General features: G+C 41.7%; 1 protein-coding gene across 5 annotated transcripts in view; it reads left to right on the forward strand.

Moving 5' to 3' along the window:
- The window catches only part of adcyap1r1a (adenylate cyclase activating polypeptide 1a (pituitary) receptor type I), a 43,214-nt gene that overhangs the window by 12,899 nt on the left and 3,892 nt on the right, over positions 1-26,423 (forward strand). For 2 of the 5 annotated variants that reach the window (XM_052088280.1, XM_052088281.1), the window contains exons 2-14: positions 13,963-14,108; positions 17,724-17,820; positions 20,150-20,260; positions 20,337-20,437; positions 20,503-20,600; positions 20,830-20,962; positions 22,119-22,272; positions 22,908-22,968; positions 23,126-23,195; positions 23,308-23,399; positions 24,979-25,062; positions 26,068-26,197; positions 26,334-26,375. In XM_052088280.1, coding sequence (XP_051944240.1) covers positions 13,963-14,108; positions 17,724-17,820; positions 20,150-20,260; positions 20,337-20,437; positions 20,503-20,600; positions 20,830-20,962; positions 22,119-22,272; positions 22,908-22,968; positions 23,126-23,195; positions 23,308-23,399; positions 24,979-25,062; positions 26,068-26,197; positions 26,334-26,375 — 1,319 coding nt within the window. Of the gene's footprint in view, positions 1-12,496; positions 12,677-13,962; positions 14,109-17,723; positions 17,821-20,149; positions 20,261-20,336; positions 20,438-20,502; positions 20,601-20,829; positions 20,963-22,118; positions 22,273-22,907; positions 22,969-23,125; positions 23,196-23,307; positions 23,400-24,978; positions 25,063-26,067; positions 26,198-26,333; positions 26,376-26,423 lie in introns of those variants that run through there. The other 3 variants (XM_052088282.1, XM_052088283.1, XM_052088284.1) reach the window with 2 other exon arrangements.

A 26,423-nucleotide genomic window follows, 5' to 3' on the forward strand; every position in this document is an offset into this window, starting at 1 on the left:
CTAGCTGATGAGCCGCCCGGCGAACCAGCTAGTGTAGTATATAAGAAATGTAAAACACTTTTGGATTATACAGTCCATATTAAACGCCTCGATTTATAAATGGTTCAGGGTGTCCCCGGCCTACTACGCAAAGACGGCCGGCATAGGCTCCAACACCCCTCGCGACCCTTGTGAGGATAAAGCAGATCGGAAAATGGATGGATGTATATATAACAAATTTTGAAACGTATAAGATATAAATATGACATCTCTTATTCCTTCGTACTCACATGAAGAGATATGGACAGAAGGGAAATGTACATGTTTCTTTTTTTCCGCTTCCGAAAAAAAAAAAGACGGAGAAATTATATAGAGTACATGCAGAATACAAATGATTATTCCTTCTCATGTCCTGACAGTAGCGCCTGACGGAAGTGTCGTTTCCACAGAAACGAGCTACCACTTTCATCCCAATTTGAAACGTACGCTTAGCCACAAATGCTGCAGGATGATTCCCAAGCTATTTATGATCCATTGTAATATAATATATATATATAATATAGCCATATATTGTCATCTAACTCGTGTGTGTGTAAATATAATGTACATTCGGCTTTTGGTATACGATGCGCAAAAACCCTTCAGTTTGAAGCTAAGACGTGAAAAGAAAGGGGGCAGGCTGGTGGCGGGGTCACAGTTCACGACAGCCCGTCTTCGATCTTCAGCTAAATAGCCAAATGGGGGCTTAATGGCTGCTGTTTCCATGGCGACTCGACCAGAGCATCGTCGGCCCGCAGCGTCTCCAAAGATCAGGAGTGTTATTTTTAAAGTGACATAAGCCAGAAGATGGAGATTCTCCACTGGATGTCTGTACTTAAGGGGGGTCTGAGGGCGAGGCTAATGTGCAGACACCGAAACATGACTACAAAATGAAGTTTCGTGTGTGTGTGTGTGTGTTGAGCCAGATGTCCGAATTCTACATGTAGATATCTTAACAGATGTCTTACGTTGAAAGATAGGTTTTAATGTTTTTCGAGGTTCATTCTTTTTATTGGGCTCAATAATCAAAATCAATAAAAACCTTAGAAGGACAACTATTGAATGCCCTTTAGTTTGATCTTTTTTTCCCGATAATGTTAAATTTACAGATTTACAGATCATGTTCAAGAAAATACGACAAATTATTTCATTTAGTCTAAATCAAATTTCTGAATTTTATATCGTTTTTAATAAATAAACCCTAAATAATTCTAATGTAGGTCAAATGTAATTTAGTTTTCACATTTTCAACAGTAATGTTGACATTTTAGGAAAAAAAATTAAATGGCTAAACCCAATAAAATACTATATCACTAATATCGTTTGAATTTTTTAAAATATTCCCCACTCTGGTTAAAAAATATTTCTTTTTATGGTGAAACACACCCAATGGAAATTTGTCCATGTCCGCCAATCAGATGCAAGGATATATTTTGAATTCAGTGAAATAAATGAAATGACACTCGAGAAAATACAATACCAATTGATTTATTTTATGTTTTCAGCAAGTTTAGATGTAATCGAAAGGTACCATTGGTCAATTGACGTCAGGTCACTTGTGATGTCATCATGCATTGCTTCAAAAACATAACCCTCCTGACCCGTCTCCCTCATGTGAAAGCCTCCCATCTCCACTTTTCCCGCGTGTGTTTCCATGGCAACTCGCTTGCCCACCCCCACGCACGCCTCCTTGACTTCATTTGGTACAGAAGACTTTTTTTGCCCACAACGCATTCTTCCATATGCCCGAAGAGTTGCCTTGCGGTGAAAACCTGAAGGCGAGGGATGGCAATTTCTGTTACGTGTAAAAGGCGAATGTTACTCATTTCATGAACTTTCTTTTATGCCTCTGATATGGACACTTTACAGCTTTTTGACTCACCGATGCCATGTTCCTGTGTACTAGCACGCACAATTTTGTCAATGTCCTTCTTTTAGCCAGGTGCTGTGTAAAAGGCAAACGTGGATTCTTTGAGAATTTTCTCTTAAGACTCTTATATGGCGACTTTTTGGGATCATGGTCGACAATAAGCTTGACTGACATCATCCATGATGCTGTTTCACTGTGTGAAACTGCCCACACTTGCACCGATATCCAGCTTTACTGGATTCTGTGTAAAGGGTACGTGAGTTTTTTTTTAGAAAATTTCTCTAACGACTGTGTAAAAGAAGCGTACTTTAAATGGTTGTGCAAAAGATTAATTAAAATTAATTAATCTTTTGATTAAGATTAATTGTCTCAATCAACGATGTCATGTTGATTTGTAAAAGCACGCAGTTTTTTTTTCAATATCCTGCCTTTGCTGGGTTAAGTGTAAAAGGCAATGACAATTTTATTTCGCCAGGTGCTTTTACAGCCCTGCTGCTGCTGTTTGCGGGATCGCAGTATGAAACATAAGTTGTCTGAATCACCGTTACTGTGTTGCTTTGTGAAAGGAAAGCCCCTTCAGTTATCTCAATACGTTCTTTGCTGGTTTTTGTGTAAAAGCTACTGCTCTCCCAACAGACCTTTTAAACTTTTCAAGGTGAACGTTTTGTTTTGATGCCTCCAAACTGGAGCAACAGTATCACAGATTCGTGGCATGAAAAAATTAGCCAGTGACCCCAGTCCTGGCTCAGGGTCGCCAATCAGAAGCATGAGCGGCAAAGTGGCGGGATGTGCCTTTAAATTTAACCTTGACTACAGCAGCTCATTACAAGCGCCGCACGGCTAATTACAGCGAACAGGTGCATCACTCAGCCAGCGTACTCATGCAGTCACAGATTTCATTCAGAGATGCTGCCCGGGATATTAACCTCGCTAATTGCGACGGGAAGAGCGCCCGGCCCGAACCGGCGAAATGAAGCAGCGCCGACCTCGAGGGGGAACCATGAATGCATACAATTACCTTTCCTTGTATTCTAAGGGGAGGAGCAGCAAAGTGGAGTGTGTTGTTTCAAATGCAGCAGCTATCGGAAATAGCGTCCACATTTTTGAGTGTGAAGGATTTTCTGCAGGGAACAGTAGCTGTGTGTTTGACAAGACTGCCTCACAAGTTACACTACTCACTAAAAGTTTGGAATATTTGGCCTCCCGTTTAAATTTCATGGGGGGGACTCTACATACACCTCGCTTGTCAAAACTTGACACAATTACAGGTTTGTAACTTTCTGTTCGTACTTTTTTTCACATCATATTCACGTTGGCGGCTATACAACAAAACGAGCTCGCGATGGCCCCCCTGTTGATCTTTTATTCATTATCTATTTGTCCTCACCGCCTCCGTACCAAGGAGCTCTGCATTTGACAGGCCTACACGTAAACCACCAGCTGGACTGACAAGCAAGGCATAGAGACCGAGATGTGTGTGCGAGAGCAAGTGAGCGAGAAAGAGAGAGTCACTTTGTGCTGATGGCTACTTCCTCGGCAGATGGTTAAGACAAGATGGGACGGAACACGTTTGAGGACATTGGGGACATTCAGTCTGAACTCTGCTTTAGGGAAATTGCAGAACGTGATAATAAGTAAAATGGCATTCCGAATAGTGCAGACTTCCACCATGTGATTTACATTTATTTAACCGTGCAAATAAAATAATTGTAGGACACTCGGTGATAATCCCCAATCTGGGCACCAAGATTCCATGATTTGTCCCTTAATCCCATGACTTGTCCCTAAAAGTCCCTTCTTTCACATGCCTTTTCATATCTAAAAGCGCAAACACGGCTCTGACTCCTTGTTGCCATGGCGACCTGATGATGTGGCGTTATGATTGAGTGTGGCTTGAGTGAACCACATAGCTACAACGTTTGATTGTCACGCCGCAGGCGCACTTGCTGGCTCTTTTGTTGGCTCGGGGATGATGGAATTGAGGTTGCGGCACATTTCAGGCCACAATATTAGGTAGAACTTAATGATCATCGTCTGGAATGCTTTATGTATAATTATTCATTTTAGAATTAAAATACTCGGGCGCCATCTTTGAAGTCAAGATGGCGCCCGAGTAGGCAGCCGTCGGCAATTGCTCTCATGAGCCTTGCTTTTTTTTTTTTTTAAATTTGTTTTGTCACTTTGGCTTGGAGTTTGAAGCGGATTACATGGGACAGGAGAAGTGAACTCATCTCTTTTCCTCAATGGACGCTACAGCTTCGTGTTTGCTCTCAAAACTTAGCTTGTAGCAGACGTGTGCACATTTTCAGCATGACGTCTCTGATCCACTGGTGAAAGGACACTTTGAGCCTCTCCTCTTTCATCTAGAACTGCTTCAGACAACAAAGTGTATGCAGAAACGTGGTGAAGATTGCACGACTGTCTATGTCCTATGTGTTGTGTTGTGTTATTTTGACTTCAAAATGGCGCCGCGAGAGTGGCTGCCTTTCCAGCAGCTCCTATATTTTGTTGTTCTACTTCGTCCTTTCATAACTTTGCTGCTGTGAATTAGGAATTTCTCCATTGCGAGACTAATAAAGGTTTTCTTATCTTATTTTTCTTATCTTAAAGAGCAGCAACCAAATCGCCACCCGTGGTGTGGTCATTGGCGTGCTATTAAAATATTTTTAAAGATGATTATAACAATAATTCATTCGATGAATTGATTAGGACGATTATTCCAAGGGTTTGTCCCATTCTGTTGCCATATTTATAAATGAAATATGATGACATCCATCAAACAATTTCGTGGAGCTCAGGTTCGCTCAAATCCACCAAAATCCCATTAAACCACCTGCGCCAAAACTTAGACCTGCTTATTACATTTTATTACATTAAAGATGAGTACACTTTTGGTCTATGTATATAAATGGTATATATATATATATATATATATATATATATATATATATATATATATATATATATATAAATGGTGTTTGTGTGTGTGATATATATAAAAACATTAAATTAAATAATTTTCCATAATTACTACGGTCACCAGTGGTATTTTGAGGCATGCTATGATGATAAAATACCTTGAAACAAAAAAAAGCCAAAATCGTTTTTTCCCCTGATGACTCGTCTCGCATCTTTTAAGTGCTTCTCAAGCATTCATTGGAGTTGTTGAATATTTCATCCCCCACTGGTATTCATCCCACCCCCACCCCGTTTTATGTTGACCGAGCCTGTCGGAAAAACAGTGCGCATTTCAGACAGGAATGGACGACTGGCTAGATGCTGTATAAATTTCCACCGTGTAGGACAAATAAAGGATATCTTAAAATCACATTTCCTTGCTTTTCATCTTTGGATGATGTCATCTGGGTGGGGACAGCGTCCGAATCATTTCAATGGTTTAAATTCGGCATCTTGAGAAGATTCCCATAGATTCCATTTCCCATCCCCCACAATGCCCGAAGATGGTCGTCGACCATTTGTTGACACCCCTTTCCTCCCACCCGGTCCAAGGGCTCCATTACAGAGAATTTCAGTTTCTCGGGCAACCTGCAATTACATGACAAAGTGGTGGCGGTGGCAGCGGCCTCGCGCTCCGAAGCCAATCAGCAGCTTTTGAAAGGCTGACTGACTCACTCACTGCTGCACTGAGGGAGGAGCGTCATAAAAAGATACTCGTCATGACTCATGACGCATGTGGTACTTGCGCAAATTCGGGATGACACGTTAGCATCATTAAATAGACTCATTGTGTGGTGGTGACATGATCTTGTACCATGTTTCGGTGTACATAAAGATATTATCGGTGTAATGCCTATCATTTGTGTGATTGGCGTAGTCCATTTTGACTTGGCAATATACAGGAGTGCCTCGAATTACGAGTTCACTTCGTTTCATGCTTGTTACTCAAAATACCCGTGTCCTCAATTCTGCTCAAATTAACGGACACGCTATTGCTCTTCCATATTGTACTTGATAAAAACATAGTGATAGCTTAATCAAATGCTCATTGACATTGTGCTTCTTCTGGTGTCCACGAGAGGGCAGTATATTAACACAACTACATAATAAATACACTGGCAGGGGTATTATGATCAATCTTATGCAGTGGATAAAGAATATATGCCTGGGTCTTGTCTTACGATTTGTCTGCACATGTTGTTCAAACACCACCTCAAGGAAAACTGAATAATTTGTTCTCACCGCAGATTTTCAGCTTTGATTTAAATCCAAAGCAGGTGAACAGTTGTCGGAATTTGCAACAGTTCCCACTATTTAGCGGACCAAAAGTAATGGGACAAATGAACAATCATAAATAAAACTTTCACTTTTTCTTATTTGGTTGAAAATCCTATGCAATGAATTGCAGTTTAAATTCGGGAACACAAAGACATCACCAGGCACTGGATTTCATTTATAAAATACTCATTATTGCATGTAGTGTACAAAATGGATGCATGGTCTATTTGGTGTTTTGAGTGTGTATGATTTTGCTTATATGTCATTTTAAAAGTTCCTGTTTTGAACAGTCACTATTTATTGAGTGGTTGCTCAATAATGCTTCATCCTGCCACATTTTAAGAGCAAGACGGGGTTGGCGCTGCATCCTCAAAAGGTCTGCATTTCATCAGCCTTTCTTGTATTTCGCCATCTGTGTTTGTTCGACAACATGCCCTCCTGCCTTCTGTGTCGCAGGAAGTGCAGCCGGTGACTTCCTATGATACGATAACTGCACAGTAAACGGCGTGATGTTGTTTTTTAAAAAATGTTTTTTTTAAATTAACCGCCCAAATATTCTGTAAAAGAGCGGCACATGGTCGACTGGTTCGCTCGTCCGTCTCATGGTGCAGAGGTCCAGGCTTCGATTCCAGCTCCGACCTTCCTGTGTGGAGTTTGCATGTTCAACCCGTGCCTGGGTGGCTTTTCTCCTGGTACACTGGTTTCCTCCCGCATTCCAAAAACATGCATGTGGGCGTAATGGAACACTCTAAATTATCCCTAGGTTCTGCGGGAGATTGGCATGAACTGCAACAAGCTCTTGCAGATGATGTTGGCAGCTGCGAAGTGAGCACCTGGAGACCACCCTCCACCCCCAAATGCGCATCTGGTTATGACAACCCTCCCTGCTCCCACACACACACACACACACACACACACCAGTTGTACCTCAGTTCATATTTAAACATATATTCGAGAAAAGTAATGCATTCAATGATTCAGGGGGCTTAATGCACAATGATGTCATAATTATGAATGAAATACGATGACATCGCCATAAATATCTGCAGAGCATGGAATCTGGCCACCAAAATTGAGCTGTGCCACAACTTAGACCTGCTTTTAGCCAGTTAAAGTCGAGTCTACGTTCTGTCACTATATTATCAAGTGCGCCGAGCTTTTGAGAATGCCTTCAATCTGCTGGAACACCCAGCAAAGCATAACACGGTCTGGCAAATTACCAAATCCAGTAAACTACAGTTGCCACGGCACAAAATAAAGATGCACCAATGTTTACGCTGACCTTACATGGATCTGACTATGAAAATAGGCCCCAGAAAGTTGTCTTTTTTTTAGATTAAAAAAGTAATAATTGTTTCATCAAGTCCATGATATTCCCACTTGAAAAAAAATACCCCTCAATATACAAACACACACACACGCACACACAAATAGTGTCGTTCTTCCTCTCGACATTTCTCATTGGAAGACAAGTGGACGTTGAAGAGGGAACCGGTCCCTCGTAGGGGTCCCCACACCCCCCGCCGCCAATTCTGCTTCAAGTCGTTGCAGGTCGGCGACTTGTTAGCGCGGGACCACAGGGTGCCTCCCTCTCACGTTGTTTCCATGAAGAGATACAGTGGCTGGGATGGAGACGGCCTGGAGGTGGGGGCCGAATGGACCCGTGGAGAGCCTCATTGAGTGGAGATGCACTGAAGCACACTTCACATTCTATCAATACTGCACCTATGTGCAGAAAATAATCGGACTGCTTACAAAATCAACCCAGCAGAGGCAAAAGCTGCCAGGATCTATCAGATTAGGAAGAGGGCCAGGTTCTCCATTTTCGTAAAATAATAGCCTACATAGCAGAAATTCGAGAAATAAGAAAAAATTAGAAATAATAAGAATAAGAAAGAAATTATAATGTATTGTATTTTTCTCTTGAGTTGCAAGCAAAAATTTGAGTGCACTGACGAGCTAATGAATAGCATCGGTGTCGCAATGTCCCCTTTAAGGAACACATATTTGAACACAAACACTATTTTAACAATAGTTTTGAGAGGAAAAGAATGATAATGTCAAGTGTCCGGACAAAGTACGGACAGAATGAGGATTCCAAAATCGTAGACGCAGATAAGATATTTTGATTGCAAAAATATTTATTAACAAAAACGCAAGACCGACGAAAGTACAATGGAAAGCTGGTAACAAGGAAGCAGGAAAAACCTAGAACAAATCAAAAGGTGCGCACAAATGGCAAGGAATGAGATGTACGAAAATTGCTTGTCAACTTAAAGGACATGAGGCAAAAACGTCAAGAACGTCTCGAAAACTAAGCACTTGGAGGCTGTCATGAGTAAGACTAATAATCGGACGGCCAGTTGTCTGCGTGGCTTGGTTTTTAAAGCAGACAGGTAACGAGAGCAGGTGTTACTCCTAAGGGAGCGCCCACTCGCCAGCTGGACACTGAGACAGCAAAGCAAACAAGACAGGATCATGACAGACAAAAATTGAAATAACACAAAAAGTGGACATTTTAACTGAAAAAAAACCTAACCCTGACATCAACATAAGTGGTCACGTTTTCTTAAAAATAATCATTTTTGACAACAAATGCATCATTGCTGTTAAATAAAAACATGATTTCCGATAGTTAAGTCCAAATATTACACGGGAAAAAAATGGAGTCAGTAAAAATAAGAAAGCAGCTTTTGCGAGGGTGTTGAACGTCAACAGTAACACTCGGTGCGAAACTTAAAACGACCCAAAAAATAACGAGTGACTCACACTCGTGGACTCGGTGCAATTTGCACCCAGCAGGGAAGCGCAGTGCTTATTTCCCTTCACATGGACGCTTTCTGTCTGCCTTCCTGCCTCTCTGCCTGTCTCTTGGTCCGACTGCCTGTCGCTCCTTTTGCCTCTGTCGGTTGCCTGCCTCTTTCCATCTGTCCGTCTCCCCGTCTCTGTCTACTTATCACTCTTTGCCTGTCTGTCCCATTGCTATTCTGTCCAGATGTCCATCTGCCTGTCTTTCTCACGGCCTGCCAGCTTGTCATACCATCAGACTCTGTTTTTTTGCCTGTCTGTCTTTCTTTTCTCTGCCTGTTTGTATTTGCTAGTCAACTTATCTGTCCATCACACCCTCCGCCTGTCCGCCTATCTATCTACTTCCTTCCGTCTTTCTGTCTTTCTACCTGCCTTTCTGTCCACTCATCTCTGTCTCTCTGACCGCCTGTCTCTTGTATGCCAGTCTGCTTGTCCTTCTGTCCATCTGTCTACCTTTCCGCTTGCTTGTCTCACACTGTCTCTGCTTCTCTGACTGTCTGTCTGCCTGCCGAACTGACCGCCCGCTTGTTTGTCTGCTTGTCTGTCACTCGTTCTTATTGTCGTTCAGCCTGCTTCTACAGTACGCCTGTACATTTGTACCCGTCTGTCTGACTGTCTTTCTGTCTGCTTGTCTCGCCATCCATCTCGATGTCTGCCGCTTCCCCGTCCTAATGCCCAACTCTCTTTGTGCCTGTCTGTCTGATACGCAGCATTAATGCCATCAAGCAGTGATACGCAGTGCAAGACGATGTCGTCAAAGTAGTATTAGAGGACTCCACAGGCGGACGCTGCTGGCTATTTCTCCATGGCAACAAGGCCGATGCTGCTATTACCAGCCGAAACAGACCTACCATTACCGACTGACTGAGTGACTGGCTGGCCACCCCTTCCATTTGCATCCATGTCCTTGAGGCAAGTCTTGTAAAGCCTTCCTGTAAATGAAAGGGCACTTGCGTCACACGTGACGTCCAATCACAACAACGCTTCACTTTCTCGGCTCCCTTTTCAAGCAACTCTTTTTTTTTTTAATGGGCGATGCAGTTTGAAAGGTGTATGAGAGTTGTGCCTTTCTGTTTCCTGTTTAGGACTTTTCATGCCGTCATTGTTTGAGGAAAACTGTATGGACCTCACTTTGTGCAATTGGAACAGAAAGGGGGATTTCCTCAAACTGTTAGTCGCATGGAATTGCATCTAAAGGATCTTGATGAGATGAATGATTGGAAATGTGCGGTCGTATTATGAGTTGTGTGCGCGTGTATGCCTGTTTGTGCAGGTTATTGAGTAGATGTGTGTTTTCCTCTGTTTGAATGTGTCCATATATGTTCAAAATGGCAACCCATTTCCAACTATTAGCGTACACTAAATTAGCTTGTGCATCTAGAACATTAAAAACATGACCCAAGTAACTTCACAAACTCGTTTTTAACAGCGCATTTGGGAAAATTTAAAAAAACAAAACAGCACATGACATGACTTAACAGTCTTTATTAATACATAGAAACCTTGCCGCTGAAGGAGATCAAGCCTTTTTTTTTGTTGTTCCTCTGAGGTATGTGCATGTGCTTGTGGAGTGTTAAAATAAAAGCATGAATTTCAAAATAAGACTCTGTTTTTAAAACTAGAAATTGCCTGACAGGCAAAACCATGTCTATGTATGTTTGCATGTGTAAATGCATTCCTAAATGCAAGATACGTCAAATCCAATCAAACAAATGGCGTTCTTCCACACTAAAGTCATCCTAACATGTCTCCTTAGTTTTGTGCGCTGCCAATAGTCAACCCCCCCCCCCCCCCCAGCCCCCCGATTGACTGATTAGGATCTGTCCCAATATTTTTTTTTTTTGTCCTTCTGACGTTTGCCCCGTGAAGGCTCCCGCTGTGATGGCGCCAGGCCCAGGTCGCTGTCCGTGGTGCTGAAGGTCGGTGAGCAACGGGGCTGAAGATCACTTTACCTCAAAGCGGTCAGGTTTGTATTCCGGTTGGGTGGTAATTGGGGTGGGGTGGGGGCAAGTGTAGGCGCGCACGTGCACCTGAAGACGAACAGGCGGTGGAGAGCGAGCACGAGGTGAATCACGCACCCCACTCGGCAGTCTCGTGAATTGCGCCCAGCAGGGAAGCGAACCTACCGCCTGGCGGGGGGCATCTGCAAAAGGTCAGCATGGCGCACAACACGCTTTTATGAATGGTTTCCCGTTTTTGTCTGCGTGCGCGCGTGCGTGTGCACGTGTGTCATACTTCAATTCATTCATGCATATATATTTTTGGGAAAAAACTCAAATTAAAAACGACCTTAATTGATATATTTGTATATAGCGGTAGTTGTCATTGTCGAGAAATAATTGTTGATGAACTACTTCATTAAAAAAAATAACGAGCCATCTGTTTAAAACGTTTACTACTTAATAGTAATAAAGATGATTATTAATAATGACATTTATATAACCGTGTTTATTAACTTCTCCAGAATAAGAATAATTTATATTTGTGGACTGTAACAATCGTTTAAAAATATTTATAAGGTGTAACGCAGTTCGTAGTGAGGGGACTAATTACATCATTATTGTTGAATGTATTTTTTTTTTTGTGGACTGATTTATTGACATTTATTTGCTCCTCGAGTAACCGTTATCTCACTTTGTCGCCGTCTTCTCATTTCTATGTGACGAGATGCAAAATCCCAAAGGAACAGACACCCCCCTCCCCACCGCCGCCGCCTCTCTTCACCACCCCCTTCCTCCTCCTCTTCATCCTCCTCCTCTTCCTCACAGCGGCAGCAGCAGACAGGTCGTGCGGCAGCGGCATAAGAAGAAAGGACGGGCTGACGCACCGGACAGCACCCTCGGCGTGCATATTTGGGGGAGGAAGGAGGACGCCCCCCCCCCCCCCCCCACACACACACACACCCCTCGGGGAGAAGGGTGACCCCTTCGGTAAGTTCGCCTTGACATTTCTTTCAACCCTCCCGTTAACGCACCTTTACTTGCCTTGTCTGCGGGGCGGGGGGGGGGGGGGGCACAACGTTGAAGGACTTTCGATGAGCTTTTTGAATGGGAGTCAATAATGTGCGGCTCTAAGGATGGATGCAGTGTGTGCGTGTGTAGAAGTGAGGAGTAACAATGGGTTCGGGGTGGACGATACGGTTAGGACGCAATGTTGAGTGGATGCACTGCACGATTAACGCATTCATTTGGATTACCAGCTTCATCTGAGACAGCACCCAACGGACTGTTTTTTTTTTGGTGCAATGACTGTGGATGTATTGCCTATTAAATGCGCTCCCCAGATAGTCCATGTCATACTCTGTCTTTGAGTCAATATATATATACATACATATATATATATAATATGTATATACACACACACACGAGCTCTTGTCTACCCCCACAATTTGGATTGAAAATATATGAGTCACATGCCCCCCCTCTCCCCTTAAATTGCGATGTCACGTGACCCTTTCCCTCCTTCCTACACGCTTCAATCTGCCATGTTGGCTTCCTCATTTCTTTGCAGCCTGTCACCTTCTTCCTCCTCTTCGTCATGCTAATCTTTTTTTTTTCTTCTTATTCTTATTATGCGGTGTCGTTGTGTTTGCGCCGCCCGCTCCGCGCAGGGCAGGAGGGTCCTTGTGAGTTACGACTCGCTCAAACATGCGAGAGATGCTCGCCGGCTAATTGGATTGGCCACGAGAGGCGAAGGGACATGAGGTGGAATTTGTCTGCGCGAGAATGAGCGCAGAGAGAGGAGGTGTGTGTCGCAGAGACGGCATCGGGATTTTTATTTATTTAATTATTTGTTTTGCTTCGCGGGGGCTGAAATAAAGGTCTGAGGAAAACAATTTCCTCATGTATGTTAGAATATCAAATAAAATGTTGGAGGGGCTTAACGGGGGCGACACAGATTTCTGACGGAGTGCGAGCGGGTGTGTCCTTGTCTTCATTTTTATGTGTGAGACAGCCTTTATAGTTGGGACAGTTGTCTGTTGCAACATTTTGGCAACACATGATTAACTAATTGACCATATTTGTGTGTGTGTGTGTGTGTTCATGTCTTTGTGTCCTTACGTGGCACCAGCCTTGGCATGCAGTCATTATTTTGGGGACAGCCTTTCTAGTGGGGACAGTTGTCTGTTGCAACATTTTGGCAACAAAAAAAACACACACATCTAATTGACCATGTGTGTGTGTGTGTGTGTGTGTGCTCATGTGTGCTTGCGGTGATTCATTGCTGTTTCAGAAAGCTGTGTGGATGAGTAATTCAAGCAGGGTGGTGGGGGTGCTTTATTTTATTTCTATTTTCAATTTTTTTCCTCATTGCGGGCCTTTCAGATTTCACATCCTCCCCATCCCACCACTAAGTTTTGCTCCTTTGTTTAAGTTTACAATGTCTTCTGGGTAAATATGATTAAATGGAGAAAGGGCGTAGGGTGTTTGCTCCATTGTTTATGTTTTTATATGATGTAATTTCAAATAAATCCCCCAAAACAAAAACAGATGAACTCATTGCGTCGGTATAAAAAAACACATGTTGTGTTCAAGGGTGGAAGCTGTGTGAGATATTGTGTTTTCCTCTTTTCTTAAATAATGCTAGACATCAATAATGCACGGTGCAGTTTCCACGGCAACAGCCCACCAATGAAAATAAAACGACAATGACAAATGGTTGCAGCTTCTTTGACCTACACCATTTTTTTCACATGAATTTACATGCTATTGAATTATTCGGGGTGGGGGGGGTTGTTAAATATGATATGATGGAACAGATTAATGTGCTCAAAAAATCCTGACAAAAAGGTGACTATTTTATTTATTATTTATGTTGTTATTTTATATATATATATATATATATATATATATATATATATATGCACATATATTATAAAATATATGTATAAATATAAAATGACTGGTATGCAGTTGATTCAATGACGAGTTACAATTAATGTTCTTCGTGTCCTGTTTTGGGATGCACACAATCAGTTCAAATTCGCCACGATTAGTTAGCATGTCCTCTTTGATGCGCTGTTGTTGCAGGGGCCTTGATGCTAAACTATGCTGTGAGAGAGAGCGGGGCATCCCTTGTAGCCAACACACAGGAACGCACACGGAAACTCAGTAGAAGCCCTTCGATGGAGACAATGAGAGACTTGGTCCTGACTGTGATCATCCTTCTGCCTCTAGTGAGTATCGTCACGCTGATTGTGTGTGTGTGTGTGTGTCATCGGTCATCCCAGAGAGCGTCAAACCATATTGGGTTACTTAAGTGCAACTTCAAGACGGAACCTGCATTCCTCACCATGACTGAGTGCAATCACTGAATGAGCAACAACTAAGCTCTTTAATTAATTACTTTTTTTCTGATTAGTGCTATTTTAATTCAGCGAAAGGCTTGGTGAAATCAGGGCCCCTGTTTGCGGAGCCAAATATGGTTCCTCAAATATACAGCCGAGTTTGTTTTCAATGCAAAACGTTTTCATTGTTTTCTTGATCGGTTTGCTCGGAATGATGTTTTGACAACCTCAAAGGGAGGCGCGCGAGCTTCCATTCGAGGAACCAAATATGATACAGTCTAGTGTTTGCTTCCTTGATATTTAAGAAATTGGTCTGAGAAACATCAGTGTACGCATTTGAAAAGCCACACGCGGCAAACTAGCATGGCTCTACTTGACTCCCTTGTGAGGTCTGTCTTCCCGTATGCATTTAATTACATATTTTATGAAACTAAACATAGTTCGGGCGCCACGGTGGTCGACTGACTGACACATCCACCTCATAGTGCAGCACTGCAAGGTTCAAATCCGTCGTTGGCCTTCCCATGTGGAGTTTGCATGTTCTCTCTGTGCCTCTGTGGGTTTTCTCCGGGTACTCCGGTGTCCTCCCACATGCCAAAAACATGCATGGCAGGCTGATTGAACACTCTAAATTGTCCCATCGATGCATGTATGGAAAAGTGATGTTATTTTCCATTCCAAGGAGCCAATTCTGGTTTATTTAACCCTTTCAGTGACCGCGGTCACTACAGTGGACAGCCAATCGTGTTATCAGGTTACAAGTTATCATTATTGGTCCGTGAAAGGGTTAATATAGAGCTATGTTTGGTTATAATAATAGGGGGAAAAATGAAGATTCATTAGACTCCTGATTTGTTTGATTAAAAAAAAAAAATCACGTGGCCCACCTGAGCTTCCACTTTAGGAACCAAATACCGGTAGTTTTTTTTTTTTAAATAGAAAGCTAAGTTGGGTGCAATTCATGGATACAATGTATTCAGAATGATTTTTCCCAGTAATTCATGTTTTATCAGCAGTATGTAATTAATTCACAGTCTCACCCTGCCACCATAACCCCCCTTGAACTCCACAAGTGTCCTTCAAGCTGACATCTTTAAACGCAGCATCCACCATGCTCTCCGGCTAACCTTGGCCTCCCGTTGTCATGTACCGAGCGTGTGTCAAACGCCGCTGCTGCCACCACCCGGGTCAGCAGCGGCTGAGGTGAGGGGCCAGCGTGGCAGCGGACCGCCACGACAAATGGCCCTTTTATTATCCGTGCTACATGTGGGGCTGCCAGAGTGCCGGCCCGGTGTTAACTGAGCCTTCAAACTAGCGTTGGAGGTCTGCTGGCGTGACCTTTCATACTGGCCGTCTATTATGGGAGGTGCTTAACTTTAGAAAATATATGCTAATGTGACCCCGCAGCACCATTTTGTTGTGGTTCCTTTTTTTGAGTTGATACATATGTAATTGTTTATCTATCTATCTATGCATATACGCATCCTCTTTCTCTCTCTCTCTCTCTCTCTCTCTCTCTCTCTCTCTCTCTCTCTCTCTCTCTCTCTCTGGGATGCTTCTGCTGTGCTGCTGCCTAGCAACAATGGATCTATACTCCCTCGAAGTGAAGCCCGTGTCGTTTTGTTTATGAAAAATAGCACATCGATAAGCGCAATCATTAATCACAAAAAGAAGGAGGCACTGGTGTTCTCACAGTCCATCACTTTCAGTCTCTTCGAGCCCGAGAGGTGCCCGAGGTTAATTCATATTAAAAAAGTGATGAGTCAGCCAAAAAGATGTGCTCCGGCCGTCACTTCATACAGATGCCTGGAGAAAGAGCGAGAGAGACAGTCTTTTGGAAATAGAGGGGACACATCATGAGTCTAAATTGAGTCTCTTTGCTTTCTGTTGCTTTTGGCAGGTTGGAGCGGAAAGCGAGCTGATTGCGCTGATTACCATGTGATGTTCGGTTGAAATGAGCCGTAAAATCTTGTTTTTTTCCTAATGACGGGGCATCACCAGTTTGGAATCTGGTGCAAAATATTGCAGACCGCTTTTCTTTGGATGTCTATTTTCATATGTCCATATTAGGTCACGTTTTCAAGTTAGCTAACGTTTTATACTTTATTGCGGTGCCTTGCGGCTTGTTTTGTCAACGGTGCTAGTGCACAGGATCCCGTTGGAATTGTATAAAGTGTCTCCCGCTCCCGCTTTATTGTCTTTAATTATTCGCCCTCCTGCTATATTTTTCAGCAATCATTTTGAGCCAGGAAACCCCATGAAACGAAAAAAAAAACTCGCTAACTGAAAATACTTAAGTCAATGAAAGGCTCTCAACCCCAGTATATTTACAATGATGAAATAAAAATTAACATTTGAATGAAGCGCTTGAATCTTTTCTTCTTTTTTTTTAACCGCTTCAATGTTTTCTTTTGAGGAAGTGTAACATCAATAAATTAGTTTTACAGATTAGTTTTAAAAACTGCTTTCACTCATGGAAAATACCATATTGGGCCGAATGTAAGAGGGTATTTTTTGCATTGAAATAAGACTGAAAAAGTGGGGGTCGTCTTATATTCGGGGTCTAAACATTATACCCATTCACGACGCTAGATGGCGCCAGATACGATTGAAGCGAATGCTGAACTTGACTCCCTAGGCCAAAGCGAACCCTTGTCACGAAGAATAAAAATAAAAAAAGCGATAGCACGAAGAAGAAAAATAAAAAATAGCGGAAAGAAAGAAAAGAGAAGAGAATAGTAGAAGAGACAACAGAAAATGGAGAAATGTAGCAACAATCTGGAGAAAAGTGGGTCAAAGATCGGCCAGGTTAACCGGCAGCTGAGGAGAAGCTATGATGTCATTTACATTTCAAAAACCAGAAGCCATGCAGTTACGAATGTGATTGCAATCTTCAGATATTAAGATTTGAATGAGGCAAAATAACATGCTTTTTCTCTTAAATATATTGTTATAATCATTTTTTTCAGATGTACTGTAATTATTTTCTGTATAAAAATTCATTAGGTGTTCAAAAAGTCAGAAAATTAGGCTATTGCTCTTGCACCATCTGGTGGCTTCGTGGTCTCAAGGAAACAATTTTAAGCGAATTGAAGTGTTTAATTTAGACAGAAATAGTCTTTAGCCGCCACCTTGTGTCATCCATAGACAATTTCCAACCCTTTTAGGAGACGTGTTAGTTATTCGCAGAATTTATTTAGACCTTTAGAAAAACACACGATAAGCTATGTTAGCTTTGACATCGCCGACCAAAAAACATCACAGTATCGACATGGTGACACTCTGACTTCCTTTGCCAGCAGCAAACGTCTGAAAATCAGCGCCACTCAGTCCATTTTACCTTCGGTGCGTATCGACGACACACAACATGATTTCATCAGTGGCATCGCTACGCCATCGCCGAGCTTTTGATCCAATTTCCTATCTACATATCTCCCTTGTGCTACATAGAATATGTTGATGCCGTGTTTTCCTGATGTGATGTTTATGCGTAATTTCATTCAGGTGGCGTCAGAATCGGAGCACTGCATCATTCAGCGAGAGCATGACAAATGCATGGAGCGGATGGATATGCACGACCCCAACGACGACTTGGACATGGGTGAGTTAGTCTGTGTCATCAGCTTGAAATAAGAAATGCCACGCCTCGAATCAATTCTCTTTTTTCCCTTCTATTAAAAACAAACATTTTTCCACACTACATAATATGATATTGCCCTTACCAATACTATACAGTAGAATCATATGTGTGACTTTCAAAGAATATTTTTGTATTTGAATATTTACGTTTGTCACAGTATGCCATAACCTTTGGAAAAGGTTTGACTCGCATCCAAATAAATGTTTCCTCCCCCTCAGTTAACAAATTCCATACAATATGGTAAGGCACTAAATAACAACATACTGTATGTGATTGTTATTTTCATTTATTGTCCATGCTAATGGTAACACTCCCCAAATCTGCAATTACTGGAATATTTACGCTTACTTTCGGCACCTAACCAGTTGGGCGTCAATTGATAAGACTACCCCTTCTTTTAAAAATTGCAAATAAAAGCCTCCGGCTTTTGGTCACTTCATTCCTCTGCAGTTATTGCAAAAATACAATTCATAAGTTGTTTTTTTTTTTTTTTACTGAATCCTAGTGCAGCCCACTGAGCCAGCTAACTAATTGGCCCTAAATTAAGATTGTTTGATATTATTATTTTTTTAGGCGGCCCGGTAGTCCATTGGTTAGCACGTGGGCTTCACAGTGCAGAGGTACCGGGTTCGATTCCAGCTCCGGCCTCCCTGTGCGGAGTTTGCATGTTCTCCCCGGGCCTGCGTGGGTTTTCTCCGGGTGCTCCGGTTTCCTCCCACATTCCAAAAAAAAACATGCATGGCAGGCTGATTGAACACTCTAAATTGTCCCTAGGTGTGAGTGTGAGTGCGAATGGTTGTTCGTTTCTGTGTGCCCTGCGATTGGCTGGCAACCGATTCAGGGTGTCCCCCGCCTACTGCCCGAAGACGGCTGGGACAGGCTCCAGCACCCCCCGCGACCCTAGTGAGGATCAAGCGGCTCGGAAGATGTATGTATGTATGTATGTATTATTTTTTTAAATCTCAACTGAAGGCCTCCACCTATCTGCTTTTTTTTGTTATTACTGGGATATTTTATAAAGTTCTTGCGGTCTTCTTGTTTCCTTTATGTTAATTTTATTGCAGCCTTTTTAGGCATCGAACTATCGGGTCTAAATTAACCGAATGTATGATAAGTCCTTTTTTTCTCCATCATAATCCTTTTTGTTTTCTTTAATTTCACTTGACATCATTGTGAACACACCTGTAATGTTGTTGAACGCTTTCAGAGACAGCACTGACTACAGTGGACAACAGCTTATCACGTTATCAGGTCACAGGGCGCATGAAAGGGTTAATATGATCCGAAATGTCCGAAGTGTGTCGAGTGGATGTTGCACCTTTCCTGCAGCGTAGCCAGTGATGATGCAGCGCTTCGTCGGCAACCCCGTGTGCCTCATTTGACTCAGATTTGCCCTTTCAAAGTAATTGGCTTCCTGTCCGGCTCACCACACACAAGCCATACACATTAAGGAGAAGAGAAAGGTCCACAAACACACACTTGCGCACGTCCACGCTAAATACGCCGTATTGGAGGAAACTGTCATGAGAAAAATGCATGCAAGTCAACACTCACACACACACGCACGGTTGCATATGCGCACTTGCTTATGCGCACTTGCACACGCCTCTGCATCACCATAAAACCGCTGGAGCATGAACGATGGCGAACATCTGGAGGGAAGAAATGCTGGGAGGAGCTGAAGGTGAAAGAAGTGGAAGGAGAAGAAAAAAGAAGAAAGGCAATGAAAACAAAGTATTTATTGTCAGGATATGCCTTGGGACAAATGTATTGTTTTGTGCACCTTGTAAGCTGGTAACTTCATAAGCTGTCCTCTGTAGTAACCACTGTCCCTGAAAGGGTTAATGAATTGAAACAGATTTTCGTGAGGCAGGGCTAAATTTACTTCATCCGAAATAATGAGAATTTACCGGAAATGTAAATTATCGAAGCATTTTTTTGAGGAATTTTAGACCGGTCAGAAATGACAGAAATGGCTAAAAAAAAGCATGCTTGTGACTCCAAGAAATAGCCTGAAACTCTGAGCTAAACTTTTTCACATTTCAAAACACAAGCCACAAGAAAACATGGCTTCTTTTGTTAAATATGGGCAGTAACGCTCATTTCTCTCGCCCACTCCATTCACGACTCTTTGTCTAACTCCGCCTTGCAGTACGTACAATAAATGATGGATATACTGTAAACACATTGATGCGCTAACTTTTCCAGCCTTGGGAACCTGGCTATGTTCACTTTCCCATCACTGCATGCGTATCACATTCACTAGCCTCACACATATTCGCCCCCACAGCGTGCCCTTGGATGTGGGACAACCTGACCTGCTGGCAGGCGGCCGACGTGGGCGAGGTGGTGGTGGTCAACTGCCCCGAGTTTTTCCACGATCTGATGGGCCCGGAGGACGGTGAGCCAAAAGACTCTTTGCGAGATTTCCAATCCCCAGGAGAGATTTTCTTCTCATGTGAATGCTTTCCATGCAGAGATGGGGCGGGTGAGTCGCAACTGCACGGAGGATGGCTGGTCCGAACCGTACCCTCACTACCTGGACGTGTGCATCTTCTACGACAACGCCACTAAACCGGTGAGGTTTTCATATGCAGTTGCACATGCTCATATCAATGTCACACACTCTATGTCCTCTTCTAGGACATGTACTATGCCTCAGTCAAGGCCCTGTACACAGTTGGCTACAGCACATCCCTGGTGTCGCTCACCACTGCCATGGTCATCCTCTGCAGGTTCAGGTGAGCATGAGAATTGAGAGGATAAGGGCCCGAGCGATATGGTTATTTGTTGTTGTTGTTGTTGTTTTTGCACATCTAATGTAAGGGCCATTCTTTTCCAATCGGTCTACCTGTCATGATGCATCAGTGCTATAGATAGATGATCAAAGATACATAAGTTACACTCAAATAAATAAATAGAAATAGGGACAGTTGCATTATTTTGGGGATGTATCTCCTTCCCATTTAGGAAGCTCCACTGCACCAGAAACTTCATCCACATGAACCTGTTCGTGTCGTTCATGCTGAGAGCCATCTCGGTCTTCATCAAGGATGGCGTGCTGTACGCGCAGGAGGACAGCGACCACTGCTTTGTGCATACGGTTAGTCAGATTACGATTTGCACGCTGAAGTCTTCTTTGAGCCTGTCTCTACTCAAACGTGAGTATTTTGGATATCTATTATGTTAGTTTGCGCGCGTGTGTATGTGTGTGTGTGTATATATATATATATATATATATATATATATATATATATATATATAGGGATGGATGATGTTTTACATGTGTTATTTACATTGTCATGTACAGTATTTCTTTAAATATACGGTCATTCTATTTTTATCAGATTTTAGTTTTATTTATAATAATTTACTTTTATGATATTTTTGTTGCTGTCCAATCATGTAATTTTTTTGTATTCTTTATCTATTATGTAATTATTCATTTTTGTCATATACTCTATTGGTTATGTATTTGGTATGTTTTGTGCATAAAGCCCTCTACTGACACCTGCTGGTTACAAATAAAAACACAATCACGACAAACAAGTATAAGATTCGATGCCTTGAACGTCTCTTACTGGTCATCTTATCTAATTAAAAAACAAACAATTATTCTCATTACCAATGCAAAACAAGATCTTTTGTCCGGCAGCAATACGTCGCCCGCTCAAAGCAACCACGATGAATGGAGCTAATTGGCGATGCTAATGGCCATATTGCTGTTCGACTCAAATTAACATAGCTACAATGGTTACCTGACAGCAGCCCATTACATTGTGGTGTTTTATTTTATAATTAGCAGGTAATTAACAGTCATGAAGCGCCAGTGTAATGATACTTTTCTTATTTATGTGTAGAGTAAATCATTTTCAACACCTTTTTTGCGAAACAGCTGGCAGACGTGAAATGATTTTAACGTGGGGCACCTTGTGTTCAGTTTGACTTAAGGCTACCAAAATAAATGTTTGTTGTTGCATTAAATTTAAAATAAACATTGCTTCTTTAAAATACGACATTTTTAAAAGCGGTTTATTTTATTTTTAAATGTTATTTTAAGCAAGAACCTCATGTTACATACAAGCTGCCACTCAAGATATTCGACAGTAATTTGTCTACAAGTTTCTACTGTGCATATTTCAGATTACTAGTCGCAGAATTTTAGAACAGATTTCGGCCGTTTTATATTATTTTATTTTATTTTGTAAGCAAAGCAGGTGGATTGGCATCTTTACTGTTGTTTATGTGTGCTCATGCAGGTGGCGTGCAAAGCGGTGATGGTTTTCTTCCACTACTGCGTCATGTCCAATTACTTCTGGCTTTTCATCGAAGGTCTCTACCTCTTCACTCTGCTGGTGGAGACATTTTTCCCCGAGAGACGATATTTCTACTGGTACACCATCGTCGGATGGGGTAAATATTTTCACATCTTTCTTTGAATTAAGATGAAACTAGAATTTTGGGAGGGGGCGGGGGTGGGGGGGGGGGGTAAATGGAACGCAGATTGCAATAATATTTTGATCACATTGATATGATATGGACGCAGTCGTATGTGGAAAAAATATTGATAGACAGAATGTACTGTATTTTTTGCTGTTTTTGTGAAGATTATATCAATTTCCTTTTTCGTTCAAAACGTTCTGTAACTCTATTTAGCAAACGCATATCAGATGATTTTATATTCATCACTGGATGTGATTTACATATTAATATTTATATGTATTAAAAAGTAAAAAGATCATGCCAAGACGTTAATCCAGAGAAAGCAGGTTTTATTAGAGTGAAGTCGTGTTTATAACAGTACTTCAGATCTCATTCAATTTTCACCAAAAAAAATCGACTTTTTTTCTCTTCTCTGTTTTAATCGTAATTTATCAACGTTCGCACTAGGTGGAGCCACTACATAATCTATAATACATAATATTAAAAGGTTTAGTGTGTCCCATTAAAGGGTTGTCACTGCAAGTTATCAATATGTCATAAACAACGGCTTATTATTATTTTAATTTCATCTTATTTTTACTATAATGTCGGTTTTGTTTCAATAGGAACCCCCACCATTTGTGTGACCGTCTGGGCCGTGCTGAGACTCCATTTTCACGACACCGGGTAAGCTCTTGATCCTGCATTTTATCTACCATACAGAATAAATAGTGGTCGTTCATCACCGTGTGCAAATGGCATACTTACAGTTACCCAACGACTCTGTCGGCTTTCGGAATGTGCGTGTAAAATTGTAGACTATTTCGTCCTCTTCTTCCTCTAGATGCTGGGATACAAATGAACACACTGCTCTCTGGTGGGTTATCAAAGGACCTGTAGTGGCCTCCATTATGGTATGAAGGAAGCTCCTCATGTTCCACATGCCCTCACCATGTTAGGTGCGCCTGAAGACGTCACGTAACAAGACGTGTTTGCTGTCTTTTTTTTTTTTGTGGCTCTTTTTAGATCAATTTTGTTCTCTTTGTGGGAATCATCATCATCCTGGTGCAGAAGCTGCAGTCCCCTGACATCGGAGGCAATGAATCCAGCATTTACCTGTAAGTAAAAGGTTCGGGTGAATTTACCATCATCAAAGGGGATACAGTTTTAGGCAAATAGGATAGTTGCCTATTTCATACTTTGGACATTTTCAGGATTAAAAAAACAAACAAAAAAAAAACAACAAAATCAATAAACAAGAGTCCAGTTGAATCAAGTCCACCTTGATTCAATCACTGTGAATCTGCACAGACATAAAGAAAAACACACACACACACAAACACACACTCCCACACACGCACACGCGCACACACACACACACACACACACAATTTTTTTTACCAAGAGTGTTGATTGCAGGCCAAATGTAGACAAAGAAGCATTCATGCACACAATTTCGAGTCTTCAATGACCCCAGCATGCATGTCTTTGGAATGTGAGAGGAAGCCTCCAAAATTTGAGGCACTAAACATGAGACCATCGTGCTTTGCATGACATGAATTGACAAGCATAATTCAGCGCCTTGGCGAACAATTAAACTTTATTTGCTGTTAATCAGAGCCACTTCAAATGACATCAGTTGAAATGTGATTGGCTCATTTGGAACGTGGCCACATCCCCACTTATGAGAGGATGTGCACATTTCTGCAACCACAATATCTGTGTTGTTTATTTTTACTTCCTTTCTCAAAATGTTTTTTTTTCGGGTGATTTGTACAGATTTTAGGTAACATTAATGGTTTGAAAAGGTTTATTTTCTAAAACGAGTATTTGAACAGGGCTGTGGAGACTTTTTATAATTTACTGAATTGTGACATCGGCGTGTTACAGACACCTGAAATGTGTTTTACATTGTGGGAGAACGAACAAAACAAAACATAGTGCCGTATATCAGTTTAATTCCTTTTTTTGTTTTCATAAGTGTGTTAAAATCTGACTACAAAAGTTAAATAAATAAATCAAGGAAAAAAAAGAAAATAAAAGAAATTCATTTAAAAAAAATGAAAAAGCTGACAAACAAAGCACGCAAACAGTCTCGTGCAGAGATGAGCAACTGGCGGCCTGAATCAGCAGGTGGCGAATTGTGAATATGCAGGAGTCAACTATAGTTTTAAGTTACAATATCACCAATCACCACTAGATGGCAGACACGTCTTAATTGCACTACCACTGGGTCTGATACTGCCACTACTACTGTATGAACTGAGTTCATGCATTTAATGTTGGTTTCTTGTGTAGCAGTTTTGTGGCCACCTTGAATTATCATTTTTATGCAAGAGAGCACAAAAAAACACCAAAAAAATAGATTCCTGGTGGTTATTTTGTTGTTTGATTGAAACCTCATTGTTCTCGGATACTGGAACTTTTATTCTTTTATACATGCATTGAAAAAATATATTGTGAAAAATGAAATAGCTGTATTTTTACATGTACGCACAGATTTTGTCCATCTGTAAAACAGCATTTTTGTCATACGTCTGTTCAGGGAAATGCGCGGTCCGCACGTGCGGCAGTTTGCACAAAGTATCTTTCCGCAAATAAAATGCACAGAGCGTGTGTATGTGTCTGCGTGTTCATGAGCGTGTCCTTAAAGACGTTGTCTTTGTTGTGCTGTTGTGTTGTCTTTGTGCTGTGTAGCAGCTGTGCTCAGAAATGCTTCAGTGAGCCCTCACAGGCTGTTCAGCATTCGTGCAGGATGTCAGAGTTGTCCGCCATCACACTGTAAGTGTGTGTTTTGTCGCAGCGTGTGTGCGTGTGTCTGCATGATATACTTTACAGAACCCAAGGGGCCTCGTCAAATTTATTACATACACGCTCACGTCGTGTGGGTCGCCTTAGCCATGACATTGTGCTTCTTTTACCTGGGATCGCTTGGCATTTAAATGACACTTAGACCGCAACCTTTCTGTCTCGGCCCACGTTAAAAAGCAAATCCTGACCTGCAAGTTAAAGAGCAGCTGAAACAACGGCAAACACGCTGACGTGTGCTCACGAGAACGGAGTAGGGAGTCATTCTTTATTTTCATAAAATAAAGGCATTTACCAATTTATGTTCATATACTTTTGAATGGGATTTCAAAATTATCCTCATGAGTCCCTCGCAGCCATCTTCGGGCAGTAGGCGGGGTGTTATAATTTCTATAAAATGAAAGATATATGTATATATAGATATGTAATTTTTTTTAACATTAAATTAATTCCATAACATTTATTCATGCATCCATTAATGCATCAGATGATGTGCATTAATGGATGTATCATTTTTGACCGAATTATAATGTACTTGTTTTTACAACAATTAATTATTATTTTTTGTATTTGATGACTTATCCAGGCAATCCAAAAGCAAGTCATTTCCTGACAAATTCCTGCAATCTTTTTATTTTATTTATTTAAAAAAAATTGGTATGAATTCCTGTTTTCAATGTGTGTGATTGTGTCATCCTGTATTTTCTTTTGTGTGTCTACCATCATGTCCTGTGTCTGCATTATTTGTTGCATTTTTATGTTGTCCAACAGCTTCAGCATGACCACACACACACACACACACACACACACACACACACACACACACACACACATACACGGCCTCATATTACTGATAATGAAATCCTGTGTTCGTTATTGTGGTTGTACAAGTGCAGTAAGTGGCACCGAGATCCGTTTTTAAATATACTGATCGTGTGTGTGTGTCTGCGTGTGTGTGTGTGTGTGTGTGTGTCGCAGGCGTCTTGCGCGTTCCACCCTCCTGCTCATCCCGCTGTTTGGAATTCACTACACCGTCTTTGCCTTCTCCCCCGAGGATGTCAGCAAGCGGGAGCGGCTGGTCTTCGAGCTGGGCCTCGGCTCCTTCCAGGTAAACGCAGCATTTAAAACGTTAAGATGACACATGTCATGACATCAGTCAAACTGGGTCAGTCATATTTTGTGTTTGAAAAAAAAAACAAAAAAAAACAACCTGATCCTAAACTTCTCTGTTTGCTCCCATGCAGGGCTTTGTGGTCGCCGTCCTTTACTGCTTCCTCAACGGGGAGGTAAGATGTGCAACCTGCCTTTACGTCCTTTCAATAAAACATACGCTT

Source organism: Hippocampus zosterae, chromosome 15 (assembly GCF_025434085.1).
Source record: "Hippocampus zosterae strain Florida chromosome 15, ASM2543408v3, whole genome shotgun sequence".
NCBI classification, from domain to species: domain Eukaryota; kingdom Metazoa; phylum Chordata; class Actinopteri; order Syngnathiformes; family Syngnathidae; genus Hippocampus; species Hippocampus zosterae.